Source organism: Podarcis muralis, chromosome 2 (genome assembly GCF_964188315.1).
Source record: "Podarcis muralis chromosome 2, rPodMur119.hap1.1, whole genome shotgun sequence".
Classification (NCBI taxonomy): Eukaryota; Metazoa; Chordata; class Lepidosauria; order Squamata; family Lacertidae; genus Podarcis; species Podarcis muralis.
The window spans coordinates 69,622,465-69,646,024 of NC_135656.1; the positions used below are offsets into that span (position 1 = coordinate 69,622,465).

At 43.1% G+C, this 23,560-nt stretch overlaps 2 protein-coding genes across 6 annotated transcripts in view; one reads left to right on the forward strand and one right to left on the reverse strand.

Moving 5' to 3' along the window:
- The window catches only part of RNF123 (ring finger protein 123), an 89,309-nt gene that overhangs the window by 10,028 nt on the left and 55,721 nt on the right, over positions 1-23,560 (reverse strand). The window lies entirely within an intron of this gene.
- AMIGO3 (adhesion molecule with Ig like domain 3) lies at positions 11,094-16,935 on the forward strand. Its single transcript, XM_028718590.2, has one exon. It carries the CDS (start codon positions 11,843-11,845, stop codon positions 13,424-13,426), a length of 1,584 nt encoding a protein of 527 aa, XP_028574423.2. The 5' UTR covers positions 11,094-11,842; the 3' UTR covers positions 13,427-16,935.

The window sequence follows — 23,560 nt, forward strand, 5'->3', positions numbered from 1 at the left end:
TAGGTTGATGAGGCTTCATAAAATGGTGACTGCTTAATTCCAGAGGCTGGTCCCTCAGAAGCCAATGGCTTTTGTATAGACACGCAGCACAGCTTAACGAGCACCAAATTTTCCAGCCACCTTGGTGTACAAGTTGCACACAATCAGAGGGCAAATGTCTCCAAAAAGCAACAGCATCCTGGCAAATTAAATAGGTCTTGAACAGCAGAAATTGCATTCTTCATTTGACTGATATTCAACTCAAGAGCAAGAGGCAGCTGTTTAGCAACTAGATTGACTGACATACTGCATTTGCTATATGCTGCAGCCTGGAAGAACAGGAATGGGTGCAGGCGGGGGGAGGAAATGTCACCATGAATTGTCTTGACTAGGAAGCAGAACCTCCATACATTTTAAGCACCTCTTTCAGCCATTTGTTGGGTCAGGTTCAACAAACACGTCCTACTAGTGGAAGCCTGAGCAAAGGCTGGTTCTCTTCCCAGCATGCACCCCCAAATTGGCTTGGGGGGGGGTCAGAAGAACCCCCATAACAGGGGGTGGAGGGGAGATTGTTCTACCAGAAAAGCAGAACTGCTTGCACTGATGGAATGATCTCCTTATCACTATGTTGAATTCCTCCTACTATCTCTGTTATGAGGGATATGATTAGGATTTATTTTCATGCTGACGCCAGGTTGTCTGTTTATAAACAAGCACATTTGAGAGGAGAGAAAGCGGCTGTCCTGAAGGAGCAAAATAATTAAAAACAAATTCTCAGGCATTTAAAGTTATACTTTATGAATTCCACCATTAAAAAAACCAACCCTCAGTCTGAAAAAGGATTTTTATTTATTTATTTATTTATTTAATTCATACACTGCCCTTCATCACAGGATCACAGGATGCTTTACACTACAGCATAAAAACACACAATTTTAAAAAACAAACAAACGAAAGAATAACTTCCCTCACCACATTTGTTATCTTGTTGCCATAAACACTTGATCATGTTGAGAGTCCAGTTGCTGTAATGATTCAAGAAGGCTCTTATCTACACTGACTACTAATTATGAATTTAAAGTAATGACTATGACACCTTATTTACACTGGATCAGCTGTGATGTATTATTTCTCACTAATTAGTTGGGGTTTCTGCTACATTCTTGCAGCCATTTTGACTTACCACTCACCAAATACATGTAGAATTGCAGCTTAATAATATAATCTTTTATCAAAATGACCATTCAGAACTTTTAATTACTTCCTCCTACTCTTTCCATTCAAAGAAGATTAAATATGGTAAGAACTGTCTTAACAGGTGAACACAATAGCTGGATTAAGAAGTCTTACAGAATACTTAAACCCTCAAATTTCATGATGGTACACGAAATGTTATGTTCATGATGGAACATATCATTTGCAACAGGAGTTATGTTTCTGCCAGTTTTTTACATAAACACACACACACTCACAAAGATTAATTTCTTGTGATTAGCTTTTTTTGTTCCTTGTTGGTCTTCTTCTTCTTATAGATTTGTATTATTACAATAAGAATTTAATAAAAATTACTTGTTAAAAAGCTCGATTTTTCATGTTCCCTAACTGAAAGCAAACCTTTGTTCATCACAAAGCATTAGAAGATATGTCTCATTACTTGTAGCTCCCACAATCAGCAAATGAAGCAGTCACAACAAGACAAGCGGGCCAATAGTACAAAGAACTGAAGAGATGAAATTTATGGGAAGTATTATGCAGCCCTGCACAGAACTATTAAAACAGCTACCAACCTCATAAGAGAGAAATGTGAGAACATAAAAGTGGAATCTCAAATGATTAAAATCAGAAGGCACAATTGCCCTCCTCACGTGTGCCTCCATGCATACACATAAAGGGAGATGGTGCTGTGTTCTCCTATCCCTGCCCCTGATGTTGCTATACCTCTGACACTTGCACATTGAGTGGGATTCTGCAAAGGCACACCTATGCATGTACATGGAAAGGCATTTTATGTGAGGACACCTCGACCATGCAGGGGTCCTTGTCATCTCAATTGTCTATTTGCATACAATTGTACAATACCCTTTTCTGGTGTCCCACTCAATGCCCAGATTTCAGATATGCAGCAACATCCTGGCCCTGCCTTTCTCCTGCCCTCCATTTTTAGTGAATATGTACGGTTCAATGCTAAGCACATGGCAGCCAGAAGCAGAATGGGCAGCGTTTCCTGGTAATCCAGTATAAACTCTTGGAGCTATTGTGATAATTTGAAAGCATGAACTGCGCTAGCACTGTACAGAGAAACACACTGGGCCCTTCCTACCCTCAACATACCAAATAGCAGAATTAAAGTCACATAATTTCCTGAAGTCCACTGATTTGAAACTGGGGTTTACGGGACACTGTGCTGATGCACTTTTGGAGTGGTTCACACTCTTTGAGGAGATTTCACCCCTCCCATATCCAAGAATCTCCTGATGAGTCTGGTGATTTTCCAGAGAGGAGGGGCAGTGTTCTGCTCTCTACTTATTCTGCTCCAGCACCACATCAAAGAGTCAGTCAGTCAGTGTGTCGGAGAGAGAGAGACTGAGTGTTAGAGATCGTGTGTAGAGATAAGGTTGCTGCTAAGAGCAGCTGCAGACACTCAGTGCAGTTTAGCATTCATTTATGCTTAGACCTCATTTAGCTCTGTATATAGTTGTGTATTATAGTTGTAGATAGAATAAAGAAGATATTCTACAGAGCTGCTCTCCGAGTCGTTTATGCTCTGCTATACTCTGCTGTGCGACGACTGTCTTCTTGTTGGAGTGAATCCGGTGCTCACAACTCTAAGCTGTGAGTCCACAGCACTTTGACCAGTTCCTGTGCAGAAGGTGGTCTCTGGAAGTGCTACCCAGCTCACCTGGCCCAGTCGGGGCTGAAGTGTATGAGTCCAGTTGGTGGCACTGGCTCAAGGGCGATGCTGACACTCTTGTCTCTCTCACTGCTACTCCCTTGTCTCGCTTTCTCTTTATCCACAGCTCCCTCTTCCCCCATTTTCCTCCCTCCTTGTCCTATGCGGACCTGGGGCTGCTAGTTGCCCAGCCTGCTCTGTGGGTCACTGTTGGACCACATCAGAATACAGGGATTGGTTACAGATACAAAGCAGCACTTTCCATCCTTGTAAGAAGCAGTGAGCCTGCTTCCTGGAATGCAGCCAGTGCATTTCCAAGGAACATGCATTTGTTTCTACTGTACACTTAACTTTATGGCTGTGCAAAGCTGCCAGTGGGGACTACTGCTGTCTGGCACCCCTTTCCTCCAAAGGAAGACTAAGTCAACATTCAGAAAGGGCCTTTGTGAGTGGTTTGTCAAGGGCAGAATGATCCAGACTGCTCAGCAATGCAGCACTTGGGTGTAGAGAAGCAGGGGACCGAATTGCTTTAGAGCACTATTAGCTTTCCTACTCATAAAGTGAGGAAGGCCGTTCCCTTGCCGAGAAAGGAATTAACACACAGTCAGGGTGCTGCCAAAACACCACTCATTTGAAGACCTGCGCAAGTCTCTTACCAATACCAGGGAGAGCAGCCAGAGCACTTTGAACTGAACTGTTTCAAGAGTCAGGCCTCCTGCTTCATTCAACCTGTGGGGCACACAATGGTGCCATAACTGTCTTGAGGACTCTGCTGTGAGATGGGGAGACTGCTCACCTGGAAAGGAGGCTGCACATGCCGTGGAGAAAGGGGCTTCAGGTGACCTTCTCCAGGAGAGTGTTCAGGACTTGTGTTTGTTATAGGGAAATCAGCAAAAAACAAAGTGGCCCTGTAAAAGACTGTATGTGGCATGTCTACCGCCACATACATGTATGATACAATACCAAAGTGCAAATCCAGACACAGGCAATTCCAAAGACCTCAAAGAAATGGATGGTTGAGCTAACCCAATGTTCTGTGTTGAATTTTGACTATTTCTACTGAGGAATCTTATATCGTTCCAGAAAACGTCTGATGCTTTAATGGTCATGTTGTATTTTGCTAATGGGTTTTGTGTTGTCTTCTCCAGCTGCTGAGACTGAAAAGCTTTGCATAGCTTGAAAAAAACTGTGAGAGGAAAGTCCAATTTAAGCATGTTAGGCCTAATGGAATTACAACCCACAGATCACTTCCTGATGGCTAAAACTAATTTGATATTAATTGAATTACTCTTCCTGCTCAGCCTGCCACATAGCAGTGACCTAGCTCTCACTGAAGTGGTAAACATGTGTCTCACTTGTACCAGTTCACAGTGCATTTGGAGGCTCACATGCTGGGATGCTCCCTACACATAGAAAATGAGCATGCCAGAGAGAAGACCAGACCAGAGGCCTTCTTCCTGACATGCTAGTTTTCTAGGTGAAGGGATTTTTTTTTCATGAACAAAGGAAAATTCAATCACGTGAATCCCCACTTGCTCTCAGAGAGAACTGGATATTTTTGTTCAATTAAATGCTTAAATCTGCATCATCTCAGATGACGATTTTAGCTCAATGTAAAGTTCATGGGCCTAACCAGGTCTGACTTCACATACTGTTGGATATATAGATAAAGGATTACGAACAGCTCAGTTCTTGTAAAAGTTTTGCTGCTTTGCATCATCCATTTTGTGGAGAAGTATGTTTGACACTGGGTCTCAACAACACTTCCCTTCCCTGGAAAATACACCACTTCAAGATCAGAGAGGAGAAATCAATTAATTTACAGCTCACTTCAGGGCATATGCACACACTCTGGAATCACAATTCAAGAAAGTTGATGAGTAGTTTTTTGTTTCGATTGACTTGCCTAAGATCCAGGACAAAGCGCCTCCTTTCAGACATCAATTCCACCTTTGAAATCCCAGTAATGTCTGGGAAAATCCAGGTGTATGGCAGCCCTAAGTTACTGTATCACTCTCTTTCATTCAACATTTTCATGAAAAGTGCCGTCTGTCCAGAGTAGCCTTTCCTTTTTCAGATCCAGGAGAGGCCTTTCATTTCAACCTGAAGAATGGGGAACCCCCTTTAAAAGTCCATTTGCAGCTTGTCTCTTAGTTACCATTGGCGTGATCCACCTTCTATCAGACCCAGTTGTGGCTCATGAGTTGAAGAACAATGGCATAGCACAGAGACAGGGAATCTCAGGTCTAAGGGTCAAGCACAGCCCTAGTCTAGGCTGCTCTCTCTGTCCCCAATAATTCTCCCCAGGCTACCCGCTCACTCAGAGTGTTTTTGTCTGGTTGGAATGTGTCCTTGTACTCTGATAATGCCTCTTAACTTGTCTGGATGGAGGACAGAGAGGGTTGTGTGTGTCTGTAGAAAGTAGCCTACTGTAAAAAGGGCACAAACACATTCATTGCTCTGTCCATTTTTGCCCCGTCCCTACCCATCACTGGCATGTGGCCTTCAGAAGGTTTTCCAGAAAGGAATGTGGCCCTCAGGCTGAAAAAGATTCCTCACTTCTGGAATAAGAGTACACTGCCTTAATATACTGCTTGAGTCATATGATCAGTGGGATTAGGCACAACTCTGAAGTTAAGAGGGAAAAGGGAGTCTTGTAGAAGTGACAGAGTGCCAGCCTAATTTCTATTGGATGGGATTGCAGAAATGACTAAGAAGCCTGCACCATTAACTCCTAAGAAGCCATCTCTCTTGGCTGCAAAGTTCACTTCCTTTCCCTTTTCAGACCTTCAAGAAAACGTGTCACCTTTAAGAGATGTGTCAGTACAGTCCTATTGTTCCAACGGCAAAGATGAGCAAGACAGCTCAAGGTCATTACATTTTGGGTTGCAAAACAAAAGCTAAAGTAGCATAGTTCTTACAGATTGCAGACTACATCAGGCCTAAATCGGAGCCCTGAGAAACACTGTCGTTCAGTAATTTGTCAGGAGCACAGCTCAAGGCATGACTAACAGCCAATAGTAATGTCACCATGGAAAGTTACCAAGAAAATATCTTCCTTTTTAACAATGAAAAGGCAATTATCTCACACATCCTGAACTTATCTTATAAAAATGCAGCAGTCACTACTGATTCTTGCTGAGAGTGGAAAAACACTGGCCATTAAATGGCAACCCCATATACAAGCTAGAGTAGTGCACTCAAAGGTTTTTGATTAACCCAAAATCTTTGCATTAGAAGCATTCAACTCATTTGGCAATTCGGAATAAGTTTAGGGCACTTGCTTGGATGCAGTCAATTTACCATGCACTTGCCACACCAGCTTTATGCAGATCACTTAAAATTGATGCATATCACTTAAAAGCAGAGTGTGTTGGTTCCCAACCACATGCATTTAGAACTATTTAGATGTTTAAATCATGATCCCTTTAGCATATGTAGTGGTTGTTAATGAATGCACTGTTTCCTCAGGGTTCTTACTTCACATGAATTAGATGCTATATCTTTCATTTTTTGGCTCACACACATAAATTTTTGTTAGTTTTCTGTTGGGGGGGAGGAAGGTATGTTACTTTTCCATCAGTTTAAATGTAGGATATACATCTTAATTGTACTATTGTTACAGAGAAAATGAATACGTATAAAGGCATCCCTCTATTTGAAAATGAATTTAAAGGTTTTTTTAAAAAAAACATGGTCCCAGCTTCACCAAAAGAAAGCCAATCTTGCATTACAAGTAAGAGGCAGGTTTCAAAAGATTAATGTTTCAAAGAAAAAGACTTGCATAAAAATCACATATACTAATTTATATGTATAGCTGCAACATCAGAAATAGCTACTAAAATTTAAACAGACATACAGAACTTCCTACTTTTGCAGGGGTTATATCCCAGGCCCCTGCACCCGTAAGTGAAATTGTGTAAAGAGGGAAGCACCCTCTAAACACCCTTTAAATGCTTTCTCTTTAATTCATACCAAAAATACTGCACGTTTTCCAAAGAACTGAAGCTCTGGGGCTGGCAGGAGGCTAGAGGATGCATGGGAAAGCTGCTGCTGCTGCTGCACTACCCCACACACCAGCTGTTAAGTGGAGAAGCTGAGCCCTGCTGTGCCTCTGGTCTCTTTGGGGCTTCCTCAGGAGCCGAGAGGACTCTCCAGCTCTCGCCACTTCTAGGTATGAATTGAATGAATTAATTACTTTCTTGTGCTGCACATATACACAGTCACACACAAGTAGAACACATGTAAGTTGGGGGATGCCAGTATAATACACCTAATCTCACCATAATGGAGAGAAGAAGGACTTGTGTGCCTGCTCAGTCTGCTGTCCAGGCGCTAACTGCTGGTGGGCAACATCAAGGCCTCTCCTGCTCTCCTCTTTCATGGTTCTTTATCTTTAAATTGGACTTTGAATTGAGAGCCCTTTAAACGGAGGATGACTTCAAATAGAGGCTATCCTCTGTAAACAGAACACATAGCCACGCTGATTCAGGAGTATTTCACCTCTGGAAGAGACAGAGGAATAAGCTAGGAGGGGGGGAGACAGGCCACTCAGCAATAAGGGGTCACTTAAGATATGCAGTAGGGATCTCTGATTGCACATTTAAAAGCAGCTGCACAAAAACATGCAAGCAGCTTTACATAGGGAAGCATCTGGCAAATATTTTCCCCAAAACATCTCCCTTGCAACTTGTAAAATAGAGGGTTAAGCACCCACTACGTCCTGCAGCTGCTGCAGCCAAATTAGTCATTTGCTGTACTAATGGAAACCAATTATTCTGCTTTGATTTTCACTTTCCTCAAATAAAGCAGCCTGGATCTCCCAGGAAATTGCCCTCCAGCTGCTGCTCTCTCTGCCCCAGCAATTACTCTACAGACATGCCTGGTCAACTTTGAGCATCTGTTCAGGGGCAAAGGGTAAGTCAGTGGCATGCAGTCTCTCTCTTGCCCTCTGTCCATTGAGGAGAGCAAACTGTGTTTCTACAGAGTTGGAATTACTGGAAAAATCTCAGTCACCTCTGCCTCTGCTTTGATCAGAGATCACTTATTGCAGTTGGACCAACAGTCCAACAGTCTCACCTGATGGCTGATGGCACCAATGCAGCCTCCAGTTCAAAGGATGCAAGTTGAGGTCACACTATTGGTTCAGCCACAGGTAACCATGAAGTGATGAAAATCCAAGATAGTCAAGTAAATCAATACCAAAAGTATAAAAGCCTCAACAAATGTCAAATATGTAAATAGCGATGAAGGGAGGAAAATCAATAACCTGTGCCTCACCAATTATGTAGATACTGACATACAGCACAGACTAAAAAAAGACAATGGTTGTAAGGAGTTTGATCTGGCTTCTGACATCTATGCATCTGCCCTTGAGAATTCTCTCATTCTCCCAATTCTTCCCTCCCCCTCTCTCTCACACACATTTGCTTCCTCCACAGGAACAACACTTGCTAACACCTTAGCAAGATCATCCACACAATAAACAGCCAATAATAATTGCATCAGCACACACAGAAAATGAAAATGGAGAAGGGGCAAAATCTGAATGGAGAGTCAACTGTTTTTTAATGCTGGCATTTTGAATGTTGCTCAACTTTTGTGCCTGGATTTTCGCTTTTTGAAATATGGTAACCCTAGGTGTGAGGAATCTTTGGCCCTCCAGATGTTGCTGAACTACAATTCCCACCATCCTCAGCAAGCATGGCCAGGGATGATGCGAGTTGTAGTTCAGCAACAACTGGAGGGTCTAAGGTTGCTGCACATCTGCTCAAGGACAATGATTTGCTGTATAGAATAGAATAGAATAGAATAGAATAGAATAGAATAGATTCTTTATTGTCATTACACAAGTGCAACATTGCACAAGTGCAACGAAATTGGATGCCATCCCTTAAAAACAACAAAAGCAAAACAACAACAACAACCAAACAAACCACATTCCAGCCACACCCACACCAACACCCATCAAACTCCCAGGTCACACTATCGAGTTACAGCATTCAAAAAGGCCACAGCTCTTGGATAGAAACTGTTTTTCAGTCTATTTGTCCTTGACTTGATGTTTCTATATCTCCTGCCAGAAGGCAGTAGTGCAAACAGACTGTGTCCCGGGTGAGATGAATCCTGCAGGATGTTATTTGCTTTCCTAAGACAACGGGAACCGTACAGTTCTTCCAAAGATGGGAGAGGATGACCAATAATCCTTTGGGCTGTGGTTATGACCTTCTGGAGCACCTTCCTCTCCCTAGCTGTACAACTGGAGAACCAAGCACAAATACAGTATGTAAGAATGCTCTCTATGGAGCCTCGGTAGAAGGACACCAGCAGTCTCTCACTCAGATTGTTCTTCTTTAAAAGTCTGAGGAAATAAATTCTCTGCTGGGCCTTCTTCACCAGAGCAGTGGTATTTGCGCTCCAAGTCATGCCCTGATCGATAGTTACTCCCAAAAACCTGAATTCCGCCACCCTCTCCACCCGTTCATAGAACATAGCTAAGTTGGTTAGAGCATAGTGTTGATAACACCAGGGTTGTAGGTTTGATTCCCCTACAGTACAGTTGCATAGTCCTGCACTGCAGGGGGTGGACTAGATCATCCTTCCTCAGGGGTCCCTTCCAACTCTATGATTCTATGATCAGTTTCCTTATGCAGAAAAACTGAAAAATGAGATAAACTGACAAGCTGGATAATCAAAAGGACCTGTGATGGCATGGAACAGGTCTGTTTGATCTAGTACAGCCAAGCAAATTATAATGCATGACTTCACCCCAAAGTGTAAAGATAGCACTGATCGAATTCAAAGCCTAACACTCTACAGTACTGCTATCAGGGATTTGGCAGTGACAGAAAGTGTGGTTGTATACCACTACAGAAGCATACTGCAAGGATAATGAGGTTGTACACTGCTTGTCCGAATTCACTAAAGCCAAGGTAACAACAAAGGATGAAGGTTGGAGAAACAGAGCGAGGTGATAATCTGGCATAGCAACAGAAAGGATGTCACTGCTTCCAGCCATAAGCCTTCCCTGAGGACACCATATCCTGGGGAGGACCACAGTGAGGAAAATTTCAGAATGGTGCCAGGGGAGTCACTTGTTAACTTCAAAAGGCTGAAAGACTCAAACACACCAGTCGCAATGAAAACAGAAGCCTCAAGCTCAATTTGCTTTCACAGAATCAAGGAGTTGGAAGCTGAAGTGGCTGGCAGGGTGGACACAGCCTCCTGACGGAGGCAGCACTGCTGCTGACGGGGACAGAGAGTCCCAAGCTTGCCACTGCCCTGCCCTGCCCTGTTGTGGGAAGCAGCAGCAATGCTGCTGCTAGGAAGGTGCTTTCACAGCCCCGGCAGCTGTTGCTGGTTGGAAGAGCACCCCACTGGTCAATACAATATCTGCATATCTGGCAGATCCAGTCTCTGCTTAGTTACCTCCACCTTCGTTAGTCTGTTCCATTGCTGAATGGCTATTACCATTCAGAAGGTTCTCCTAAGTTTCAGCCAAAATCTACATTCTAGTATGAATGTGTATTTATACATTATGCTGTGCTTTGGGTATTAAAACGCAAGCTTTCAGGTGTGCATACACTGAAAGTCTGTGATGCTGACATAAGGTTTTTTTTAAACTATATTTTTAGTTAAGAGGCCTAATCACAGAGGTTGTCATGAAGGTCACAAAGAAACTACGATCACATGTATCACAAATATAATGTGTGAAGTTCTAGACAGACAAAAATGACTAACCCTTGGGGGGCAAACTATCCAGAACAAATAGGGTCACAATCTTGGTTGTGGTCCTTTGGTGCTACGGTGTGATCTATTCTTCCATGCCTACCCCTAAAAAAATAAAAATAATTCAACCAAGATCCAAAGATTACAAAATTGCAAAGACTTACATAGATGCACTGAGAAACTGTAAACAGCGGAGGAGCTTGGGCTGCTTCGCAAGACCCACCCCCTCCTTTTACTAAGCCTGCTTCTTTATCTCCCCTTGTAATAGTGCTGCTGGCGCAAATTGCTGCAGCTCTCATGTGCCACTCTGATACCCAGTCCAAGGATAGCTGTGCAGGATTTTTCTGCCCCCACATGGCACAACAAAGAAACTACATGCCATTCAGAAAAAAAACCCCCTTCACTACTGTCCTCCCCTTCCCCTCTCTTCTTATCACCACTCCCTCTTACACAAGCCAATAGGATTTCTTCTTGGTCCACAAAGCTTACCCTTCAGTGTTCACAGGCAGCTTGTAAATAGGAGCAGAAGAGGGTGAAAGTGTTTGCATACAGTGCTGTCGGCTGAAAGATGAAACAACCGGCAGGAAAGAGTGATGCTGCTCAATATAACCCAGAAAGGAAGATATCCGGGTAAGAGCTGCTTTCTTTGGCGTTTCTATATGAGATTACAGAGGTGAAGAAATGGGCTCGTATTGGCCCTTTTATGATGAATCTGTACTGGAGTTGCTTAGCCTCAAGATAAGGATCCACTAATGGAAACTTTGGGATCTAAGGACACTTGACTTGGCAAAGCAAAAAAAATGGATCCAGCTTCTCCCTGGACCAATGTTACTGAAGGAGCAGCCTCAAATAGATGCAAGGTTGGGTTATTTGGAGAGAGACACTTTAGAGGCAAATCCTGTAAACATGCTCAAGGCTTTTGAATCAGAGCTCAAGATGATCTATATAGACATACCTTGTTTTTGAAATTATTTGAGGCAATACATGCACACAGACTCCTGCCAGTTTCTACAACTACCAAGAGAGGCATGCAGAACAGCAGTTACATGCTGGCCTTTGATTACAGCATATTTCTTAAATGCCTGTTTATTCTGAGTGAGACAACCCAATATTTTAAGGAGCATAATTCAGAGTCTTTAGGCACCATCTGATTTTACCGATTCATTCTACTGTTGCCCTTTCACACATCAGTGTCTTGCAAGAGGATTATACTCAGTGTGAATTTGACTTTGAGAACTTATTTCCATGCTAGTGACAAGCCAGGGTGATCTCCACTGTTACATGATGAATGTACTGACCTTGGCTTTATTTATTTGGAAACTGCTTGGAAAGCTGTTAGTTTTCTTTGTCCTGTGCATTCAAGTCAGCACCTTAAACAACTGCACTCTCAGAAGATGTCCTGAAGTTTGCATTTGTACTGCTGATCTCATGAGTTGTGCCAAGAAGGATCTTGAACAGGTCCCCAGCACCCTGCTTCCCACAACCACTACCTTGGACCTCAGCTACAATAACATTACTCAGCTTAATGACTACTGGCTGGCTGCCTTACCACGTCTCCAGACCCTCAGGATCAGCCACAACAAGATCCACAATATCACCCGGCAAGTGTTCCACAATGCCACTTACATTTTACACCTGGACATGTCTTCCAACTACCTGAGCACTGTGGAGAAGTACTACTTTGATGGCCTTGTGAAGTTGGAGGAGCTCTTGCTATACAACAACAAGATTGTACAAGTCGATCAAAATGCTTTTGTCAAGTTAATCAGATTGCAAAAAGTCTACCTGAGTTGGAACAGGCTAACAAAATTTCCATTTGAGTCCATTCAAAGACTTGAACACCCATACCTGAGAACCCTGGATCTGTCTGCTAACAACCTAAGCAGCATTCCTGTTCAAGTAATAGCAACTTTGCCTGGGTACATAAAAAATGGCTTGTACCTTCACAACAACCCTGTGATATGTGACTGCTCTCTTCATCTGATGCTCCAGGAATGGAAGCACCGCGGTTTCAGTTCTGCGGAGGATTTTGTAGAGGAGCACACCTGCAAAGCTTTCCCCAATGTGCCACGTTCCTTAGTTAACACCTTCAATTACAACAAGTATATTGGAGATTGCTCCTGGAACCAATTTGACATTCCCCAAATCCTCTGCCAAGTGGGAGAATCCTTGGTAATAGACTGCAACACGAGCCTCCATAATGACAATGCCACAAACTACAGATGGATCTCTCCTAGACATGAATTATTCATGTACCCTGAGCACAGTAATCAGGAGCATCAACCTTTCAGAAATGGAAGCCTATTGATCAGAAAGGGTAACCGTTCCCATTCCGGTGTGTATGTGTGCATAGCCATCAACGAGCTCCAACAGATCAACCAGACATTTGAAGTCAACATCACATTTCAATACCCCAAACCACCCGAGTCTTTCAATACCGGCCTCACAACCCTCTTAGGGTGTGTTGTAACTCTGGTACTTGTCCTCATGTACTTGTACCTCACACCATGTCGCTGCTCCAAGTGCTTCAAGAAGCCCGCAAGCCCCCCTCCAGACTGCAGTGCCCAATCGTCCATCCTTAGTACCACCCCGCCAGCCACAGATGGGCCAAATCGCAAGATCAGCGCAAACAAGCACGTTGTTTTCCTAGAGCCCATCAAGGAAGCCCAGAATGGCAAGGTCAGGTTGGCCGTCAGCGAGGACTTTCCAGAAGCTAAAAGCCCCAGACTCTTACAGCTCAAGCTGGACAGTGAATCAATCAGCTCAGTCTTTTCAGATCCTCTCATCATGTCCTACGAGGAACGAGAACAGACACCGGCAGATGGATAGGAAGCAATGCACAGGAAGGATGCAGCCAAGGTGGAGAGTGGGGAAGGAGTGGGGTCAAATCCCATATCCATTGTGGGAGGGAGAGGGAAGACAATATATATTTACAAAGCATCTCCTCACTGAAAAGCACAGAGGAATTCTCTTCATCTCCCCTTGGATGGACTACTGTGGTTTATTCTTAATTTCCTTCATCTCCCCTAGAAATGATGGAGGCCTTTTCTTCTAACAATTCTAGTCTGACCGTCCCAGAATCCATTTATTATGCACAACAGAAGCAACCATCTTTTGGCAAAAAAGAATTGAATGCTCTTTACACATCCCAGATGACTATAGCCTGCTCAGTAGTAGAGACAGTAACTTGTAGCAGAGAGTACCATCCCCCTTTGGAAAACTGCTGTGGAATACAAGATTGTGTAATGGCTTTGACTTTCAGAGAATAAACATTTGCTATATAAGCAAGCCTGTTTTTATTTCTGGAGAAGAAAGAGTGCCCTTGCTGGACCAAAGAGGGGCCCATTTCTTACTTTTTAACTGCTTTAGTCAGCTACTGCTTCTAATATTAATTTGGAAAGTAGGTTCCCGAGCCCATACTTTTCAACTTACTTCTAGGCTTCTTGGAACAAGTCATAGCATGGCTAAAAACTGAAGCAATTGCTCCATTTGCAGAGGTCACAAGCCCTGCTCCAGATGACCACCTCGCCCTTTTGGATATGTGCAGTCAGCCACGTAAGTGTCAGAAACTGTAAGAGTCAGTCTTCTGCTTGAATCAGCTTAACAAAACTGCTTGGTATTACTAGACACACTGCCTGCCCCTTAAGAGCACCTTGTTCTGGGTTTGCTTTTAATGAGGAACCTTTTCCCTAGATTGAATTCTTCGTATCTACAATAAAATTCTAATAGCTCGGGCATCCTGTGCTTTCGGATCACTGTGACAGAAAGCAAAAATCGGTGCCAGAAAATTATCCTTGGGTTAGACTTGAGAAGGGCAAATTATTTATTTTGCTGTCATCACAGCAAAGAGGAGTTTGATCCCAGACAGGGTTAAAAAGGATGCTATTCTAGACACAGTGCTGATGTTGTGTTATGTTTTTTAAATGCACAATTAACCTATGGCTGGCCAATTCAGATAACTGGATTAGATAGACAAGAACACTGCTGTGGTTAGTGTACCTTTTTATATAACTTAATATAGCCATTAAAAGTTAACTTTGTTTCTCCCCACCCACCCCTGCCCCAAAAGCGGCTGTAAATAATCAAATTCAGGAATGCATTAGATTATTCATGCACCTAGTGTAATTACAACAAGCCAGCTCCGCTCCGCTCTGCGCTTAAATGAACCATCTCCCTGCCTTTTTTTCTCCTTGAGAAGGGCAGATGTGCTTGGGAGAATGAAGCATCTAGCTATTTTGGTAGTACTTTAATCCATGTAATGATAATAATTGTAACCTGGGGGTAGATTTCCTCTCGGGTTCCATTTAAATAAAAATGCCCTTTTATTATAAAATGTTGTTGTCTGCATCTGAAATTGTCTTTGCCCTGCAACGGTGTGAGACGGTGCAGGCTTCGTCTCCCTTGTCTGTGGCCAGGTAAAGCTCCATATACAAAGTTCTAGTTCTTTTAACACAAAAGGAGCTCAAATACCAGTCTAAACCCAGGCACTCTAAATATTACAGATGTCTCTGATATTAAAACCAAATTACAACACAATTTAATTTTGGCACAGTAAGTGAGGCTGGAAGGTGCAAAGAAAGAAATGCAACACGAAATTCTAAGTCTGTGGGCAAGAACTTGACACATTATACACAAACAAATATTTACATGTATGTGTATGTGGGGGGGGGGGTCAAGACTGAGGAAGGAAGAAAACATATGAAATTCCATTAAAACTAATTTCTGCAAGGCTTGGTGCAAAAAAACCAAGGATCCCCCCCCACAAATGGGCCATCTCTTTGGAGCAAAAGAAGATAGAAGAGAGTGGTTTCTCCCTTCTAATACTTTGGCTTGCTTACTTTGCACACATTCAGACACTGTTTTACCATGCAAAGATACTCTTCCAGGAGCCATAATATCAAACTACATTTGGCCTTAATCCCTTCTCCCCATGGCTAGTAGTTACTATACTACATTATTTCATTACAGGCTAGCTATACGGCAGCCCAAAGTACAGCTTGAAGACTGAACAGAAAACTGGGCTAGATAAGTTGGCACACACCAACATGAACATTACAGAGCAAACTATGCACTGCCAGAGGTTCTCACAAACTTGTATTCTAGACAGCCACAAATGTTGTTGACGTGAGGCTAGAAAAATCCAGGGAAGATATTAATATCTTCCAAGATCATCTGGATCTAAACCAGAAGCTAAGAAAAATAACCAAGATTGTTTATTCTATTAACATGTCTTGCATCTTGCAAAGCATATATAGCCACTGACAATCCTGAATCAGGATTCCTGATATTCAAAACATAGAGAGATGTGGATCTTTAGTTTGGCCATATTTTTATGCTGTGGTTCTGCACGCCAGGGTCAAAGCAGAATATGGGGAAAGCAGCAAGAGATGTCAAGCCATGATTTCCAGAACATGAGATGTTCTATGCTGTTGAGATGCTCCTACTATGCTGTCTGTGGACAGAGTCAACCTGAGCCTGGGAAGAGTAGCACACCAAGCAACTGTCAGAGACAGCAGCGTTCTGTATCACAGCCCTACTCTCCCCAGTTCTTTGCCAAGAAAAAGCTTGTAAGTCACTTGACACAAATCAAAACTGAATTAAGCAACATTTGCTTCTTTTCATATGTGCACATGTCAAACACCATTTAACTCCTTAAAAAATCCATATTTAAAAATCAATTTGTAAATGGATAGGCACTGAAGTAGTTAAGATACAAAAATAAGTAACAAGAGATCAAAGCAGCAGCATTTTTAAAAAATCCTATTTATCCAATTTTGGAGGCTAAGAAATGTGTGGTTGAGAGTTTTTATTTGTTCTAATCTGTTCATATAATTACTGCTACATAATCCAAACCTTAGGATGAAATGGGATAGACTACCAAAAAACAACAACAATTTTTACAATTTAGCTTTTATCCAGCAGGAAAGGATGTAGGAATGCATTTGCTGCTTCTGACTAACAAATCACAACAGACATACTGAGCTTCAGGGCAGAAATCTTAAGGTGCAACCTAGAATGTGTCTATTCAAGTAAGCTCCCTTGAGTTCAGTACTACTCACTCCCAGGTAAGTCTACATAGGATTGCAGCCTTAGCTATTGAGAAGCTAATCCCACAAGAAAAAAGGCAGAGGAGGAGTGGTGCTCATATTACTTACTCCCATGGCTGCTCTCAGAGATATTCTCAAATTGAGAATAAAAAAGACTACAGTTTTTGTCCACTGAAGTGCTCCTTAGCAAAGAAAGAAAGAGGGGGGAAGTCATTGTGATACACGCAATAAAATGGAAATTAGTTATTCTGTCTGTCTGTCTATATCTAGCTAGCTAGCTAGCTATCATTACTTCTAGTTAAAGGAAATAAACTGTGCAGATACTACAATAAGGTGCATAAAATTCTTCAATAATTTTCATGTCATTCTACAGTATTCCTCACTGCTCTACAGTAGACCAGGGGATCAGTTAAATTTCAGAACCTCTTAATGAGCACAGTCATGAATTTCCAATTACCAGCACTCTACAAAAAAATCAGTCTGCTCTCTGGGACTGCACCTTCTCCTAACTACAGACAGAATTCTCCTTCAATCACAACATCATCCTGCATTAAAATCTGCCTGTGAATTATGGCCGATGTTCTCAGGCCCTGCTCACATTCCGTCAGCAAGAGAGATGATTGGTAGAGGCACAAGACTGTCTCTTTTCAGTAATGGAACCCCCATTGTTGAACTCATTCCTAAGGAAGTTAGACTGGCTCCTTCTTTGATGTCTTTTGCACGAACCGTTAAGATTCTATTCTGTCAGACTTTTAGTGCGTTTTTATTCATAGCAGCTTCTAGCTTTTGAACGTCCACTGGTTGTGATGAGATTTGAATGGTTCAAAGCTGCCTTGGATTGGATTGGACAGCACTATATAAAAATGTTTCAATATAGAGAATAAGTACACCTTTCTCCCAGGCCCAGATTGTGCCTGACCCCAAAGACCTTCACCACAATGCAATATAATAACTGAACACACAACTAAGCATAGAGAAGATGAGTAAAAGGACGTGGTAGAGATATAGACATCCCGTGGTGTTCCTGTATTATCCAACCCCCTAATTTAGACAGAGAGCAACAAGTGAAGGGCCTCACTCAGCTCAGAGGTGGAACACATGTTGTGCATGCCAAAGGGCTCAAGTTCAACCCCGGGCATTTCCAGTGAGGGCCGGGAAAGACTCCTGCATGCCTGGATGGAGAGATGCTTGTCAGTCCATGTAGACCAGGGGTCATGACCTTTTCTGAGCCCAAGGACCACATTCCGTCATGGACAACCTTATGGGGGCCTAATGCCATTGGTGGGTGTGCCAAAGGCAAAAGTGGGGTGAGCAACAGGCGTGAGCCCTACCTTTGTATAATAGGCTACAGACGGTTAGAAGTTTCTTTACACACTCCCATGAACACATCTCTCCATCCAGGCATGCAAAAGGCACTATGGCAGTTCAGGAACATGCAAAAGCATGTGAGGAGGGTGTGGAGCAAGGCTGATGTGATGTGTGACCTGTGGAAGGGGTATGTGCTGGGTAGAGTCTCAAAGCCTCATTAGAGAGGTCTGGAGGGTCATTATTTGGCCTCTGAATTGGAAGTTCCATAGCCCTGGTGCACACAATACTGAGCTACATGGAATATTCTGAAGCAGCATAAGGCAGCTTCTTGCATTCCTACAGAATGAAGAAGGTAGGACAGACTATCTTATGTCCACTAGGAAGAACCGGACATCTGCAAACAAGTCAAAACCCCTGTTTCTCCACAAAGTGGCCTTCGAGCCACATACCTACTGGGAAGTTGAAGAGCAGTTCCATTCTAAGTGACTGTGCCCACTCTACACCCATTAAAAAAGCATGAGAAAGCATGAAATACTATCCACATGCTCGCTTCTACACATTTCTTCAATGGGAAAACAATCTCATAGCTAAGGAGATGGCCAATTACTCAGAGGCAAAGTTCAGAGATCATGCTAGAACGCAGTCTGGCCCATGTGAATGAGCCTTAGTAAGGGCATGTAACCCCCTGCCCCAGCAAAGCGTGGTTTGGAGGCAAAAGTTTCTGTTTTTGTTAATGACTGGTTATTTTTCGCTTTCCAGAGCAGTTTCCCTCATCATTAAAAGCAACCCAAAGTTTCTGAAAGCATATGCTTCATTCCCATCTGAATTAATCTTCAATTTAAGACACCCAGCAATGAGGTTTGTTTTCAATTTAAAAAGGCAAATGAAAGCATAAGTGCATCTATGAGTGCATTCCACCATCTGTGCATTGCCTAAAGACACCCAGTCTCAATGCCTTTGATGCCTTCTGACCAGAAAAGGGTGTTGCTAAACCTTCCCAGCTTTGACCTGCTAAGAACATAAACATAAGGACATCCCTGCTGGATCAGGCTAGGCCTATCTAGTCCAACATATTCTTGGTGATTTTGCTTGCCCTTTTCTGAACCTTTTCCAGCTCTACAGTATCCTTTTGAGGTGAGGCAACCAGAACTATACACAGTATTTTAAGTGTAATTGCATCGCAGATCTGGATAATGGTATTATGATATTGGCAGTTTTCTTTTCAATCCCTTTGCTAATGACTGCTACCATGCTGTCTTCATCAGAGTTAACCGCTATGAGCCCAGGTCTTACTCCTGGTCAGTCCACTAGTGACTACCACTTCCGCTGCCATTTTACTGCCCATTCATTTCACTGCCATTTCACTACCCAGTTTAGATGGATCTTTCTGGAGCTTCTCACAATCCCATTTGGTTTTAACCACCCTGAAAAATGTGGTATCAGCAAACTTGACTACGTCACTATTCAACCCCAACTCTAGATCATGGTTTCCCAAACTTGTGTCTCCAGCTGTTGCTGGACTACAACTCCCATCATCCCTAGCTAGCAGGACCAGTGGTCAGGGATGATGGGAAATGTAGTCCAAAAACAGCTGGAGACCCAAGTTTGGGAAACCCTGCTCTAGATCATCCATGAACAAGTTAAACTACCACATCCCAAAACCATTTCTTGGGGGACTCTACTTTCTACTACCTTCCATTGGTAGAACTTTACACTTATTCCTACTCTCTGCTTCCTTTTTCTTAACCTCATCCACAAAAGAATCTCTCCTCTTATTCCATGACTTCTAAGCTTACTCAGAAGTCTTTAGTGAGATACTTTGTCAAAAGCTTTTTGAAAGCCCAAATACATAATGTCAAATGGATGACTTCTATCCAAGTGCTTGTTGATACTCTCAAAAAACTCTAATAGGCAAATGAGAGAAAACTTACACTTGCAGAAACCACACTAGTTCTGCTTCAGCAAGACTTACTTCTGGTATATGCTTGATTACTCTGTCTTTAACAATGCTTTCCTTTTTTTCTGGAACAGATGTTAAGCTAACCTCACATTTTAAGAGGAGAGCCCCAATGCTGCCTCATTTGCTCCATGGAGAGCAGTAGCGGACATTTACAAAATTGAGTACCTAGGTGGCACTCGTCATGATGTCCTGTTGTGCCAGAAGCAGTTTAGTCATGTTGGCCGCATGACCTGGAAAGCTGTCTGTGGACAAACATCAGCCATCTTGACCTGAAGCGAGATGAGTGCCGCACCCCATAGTTGCCTTTGACTGGACTTAACCGTTCAGGGGTCCTTTACCTTTACCTTTTACCATCCCTAATAGTCCAAAATTAACTTACATATTCATTACGCACCATTCTTCTTAAGGTGTGTATAAAAGCGCCCCCATGTGGTAAAATCACAATTTTTTTAGTCCCTGAAACCCCTGGTTTATACCCTTCTTTCACCACAGGAGGGCACCTTTGTCTTATCATTAACCACAGTGCTGAATGTGTGAACTCACCCTGTGACAATACAAAATTAAGCATATACCATCACCTGCTCTGAGCCCTTTGGATAAAACAGCACAGTACACAAATGTCTGCCACCAAGCTCTCCACAGTTTAGTTTAAATTTTCCCTTTAAGCTGCTTTTCTTACAGTGGCCAAAATTAAGCCAGGGGGAAGCCAGCAAGGAGCAGAAGAAAGCAATATAAGGGCATCCAAAGAAAACCACATAACATGGAGTGAAATAGCCAAGCTTGGCAGATTGAAAGAAACCTTTTGCATCAATAAAATCAGCTGTTTTGCTACAACCACCTAGGTAGCCTCGTTAACAGCAGCTGCACTTAAGAGACAATTTTTCAGAGTTCAAGAGGCTTAAAAACACAGAAATCCATCATTAAAAATTGGGGTTGCCTTAGTAAAAATCCAGCTTCTCTGACACACAGGACTTTGAAAGCTTAATGAATGTCCCTTGGGAATGGGCTACGCCGTCTCTTAGCAAACACAACAGCAATCGAGAACTCACACCGCTGCCAAGTTTGGTGTTTCTAAACTGCCTATACATCAAGCTAATGGGTCAGCATAAAACACTTACGTTTTACCAAGAGAAAGCAAGAAGTTGTTGAGTCATTCTGCCCCGGCCCCCACCTCTACTCAGCACAAAAGTGGTTGTTTTGTAGAGAGATTATTCCTAAAGAATGAGAGCTGATGGTTCCATTTTCTACTAATGCTCCATATTTAGTAAGCCACAACAGAAGAGGAAATAACTCTACTTCAGCCAAGGACATGAATCAGACTATGGAAATTGGACAGTGACATCATAGACCAGAAACAACCAAATAATAGTAGTAGTAATAATAATAATAATAATAATAAATGTTACAACAATTAAAACACAATATTAAACAACTAGTTGCTCTAGCAGGTACTAGCACAACGAGTCCCGCTAGAGCAGGGGTCTGCAAACTTTAAGACAAAAAGAGCCACTTGGACCCGTTTCCGAAGAAAAAAAAACTGGGAGCCGCAAAACCATTGTGACATTTAAAACAAATATATCTCCAGAGCCGCGATCTGACAGCGGGCAGGAAGGTGACGTCGGGACGGTGCATGACTAACGCACGCACCACCCCAAGCGACATCACAGCCAGTACAGCGCCCACCACAGTGGGGAGTGTCGGGGCGCACAATGCGCCTCCTCCCCTCGCTAGTATCCGCCCCGGAGCCGCGGCAAAGGTGTAAAAGAGCCACATGCGGCTCCGGAGCCGCGGGTTGCAGACCCCTGCGCTAGAGCAATGAGGACTGCCCCCACTCTCCTCCACCTACGCCCCCCATAAATTGGCTTGGCAGGGCAGTTGGAAGACCCCCAGAACAGGGCACAGAAGGAGAAGAGGGGGAGATCCGTTACACCAGGGATGCTGAAATGCTTGCACTAATGGAGCAATCGCTTCAGCACTACTTTGAATACCACCCTATGCCTTTGGCTAAGAGTCACTCTTGCAATTCCTGCATTTCTGTCAAACTTATGGGGGAAAGACAAAACCTGCCAGCTGAATGGCAGCATGGCAGCACAATCTGCAATCCAGTCAGATAGCCAGTCTCTCTCATGCCCAGGATGTACAGTTAGAAAAGGCAGGTTCTGAACCAGCTCTTCTGTTAATACCTTATAAGCAAAAGGCGTCTGTCTGCACCAAACCCCATTTATAATCAGTGGCTGGTATGTCAATTTAGCAGTACAGGGCAATTTACACTGTGGCTCCTCATACAGACCCAGTAGCGGACAGTGGGGTAGCAGCACTTACCTGACCTCCATTTGGTTGTGTCACTGCTGCTTACTGGGAGATGGAGGGGTGAGGTGACAGTGAGGTAGGCATGGTGCAAATGCACCAGGCAGGAGACCAGATAACTCTGAGTTTGAACCGTGCCAACCTTGCCACTGCCTTCTCCTTCCCCTCTACCTCTTAGTAAGGAACAGTGACACAAACAAGGTTAGGTGAGCACCACCATGTCGTCCACTACTGTATAGACCCCTATCAGTGATACTCTATTGATTAGCCATCACATGTGGCACCAGAGTTAAGTGATGGCTGACCCATATTAACAGCACTTAGTCGCCAAGGCAGACAAATCCATATAACGGATCAGTCCTTCTCTACCAAGTTGCTCCTTGACTGAATTGTGCATCTGACATGTCTACAAAGGGAGTTATTAATTTCACCAGGTGTGAGGCAAAGGAAAACTACCAAATGCCAGATTAATGCAATGAGATTGTAATTAATTAGTGTTCTGAACACTTTGAATCTTCAAAGGTTTTTGCAAACATTTGTTAATCCCCAGCACCAGGAGAGAAACAAAGCTTCTGTGATCACAGGATCATCCCAGGACAAAAAGGGCACCCTTGTCCTTATCAGGAGGAACAGCCCATGCACAGAGACTATATGCTACAATGCTGGAAGCAGACTAGCTTTAAAAGCCTAATTATAAGTGTAGAAAGAGGCTGAAGGTCCCCGAATACCAACATTTACATTGATGTATTCTGCTTTTCCTGATTTCCCCTGAAACTGGAATTTCCCACTTCTCAAAGTTCTATAAGCTTCACCCCCCCAACCCAGCATGTTGAGCAAGTTAAAACAAGCTCTTCATTTGACATTTATGTACTAAATGAAACCCTGCCCCATCCTGCTCCCTGAGTAGACCTCGCTCTCTGGTAACTCTAGAGCACCTCAGTCCCTTTTAGAACCAATTAACCCTGAGCACTCGGTTAAAGATCTACTCTCAAGGCTGTAGAGATGCAGCACTGGTGTCTGCAGCTAGTAATGGCTTGGATGGGGGCCAATAAACTGAAGCCGAATCTTGACCAGATGACAGAACTATGGATTGACAGTCCCTGGGTCCAGGAAATTTGGTGTATTACCTGCTTCAGGTGAGGTTACACTCCCTCTAAAGGAGCAAGTATGTAGCTTAGGGGTTTTCATTGATCCAACATTGCCAATAAGGGCAAATGTGGCCCAGAACACCTTTTAGCGGTTTAATTTGGTTCATCAGTTGTGGCATTTCCCAGGTTATGGATAGTCAGGACACATTGATACATGTGCTGGTCACCTCCAAACTGGATTAATGTCATTGTG

Coding starts and splice junctions, on each gene's coding strand:
- AMIGO3 (XM_028718590.2), top strand. CDS start 11,843: ATGCTAGTGACAAGCCAGGGTGATCTCCACTGTTACATGATGAATGTA.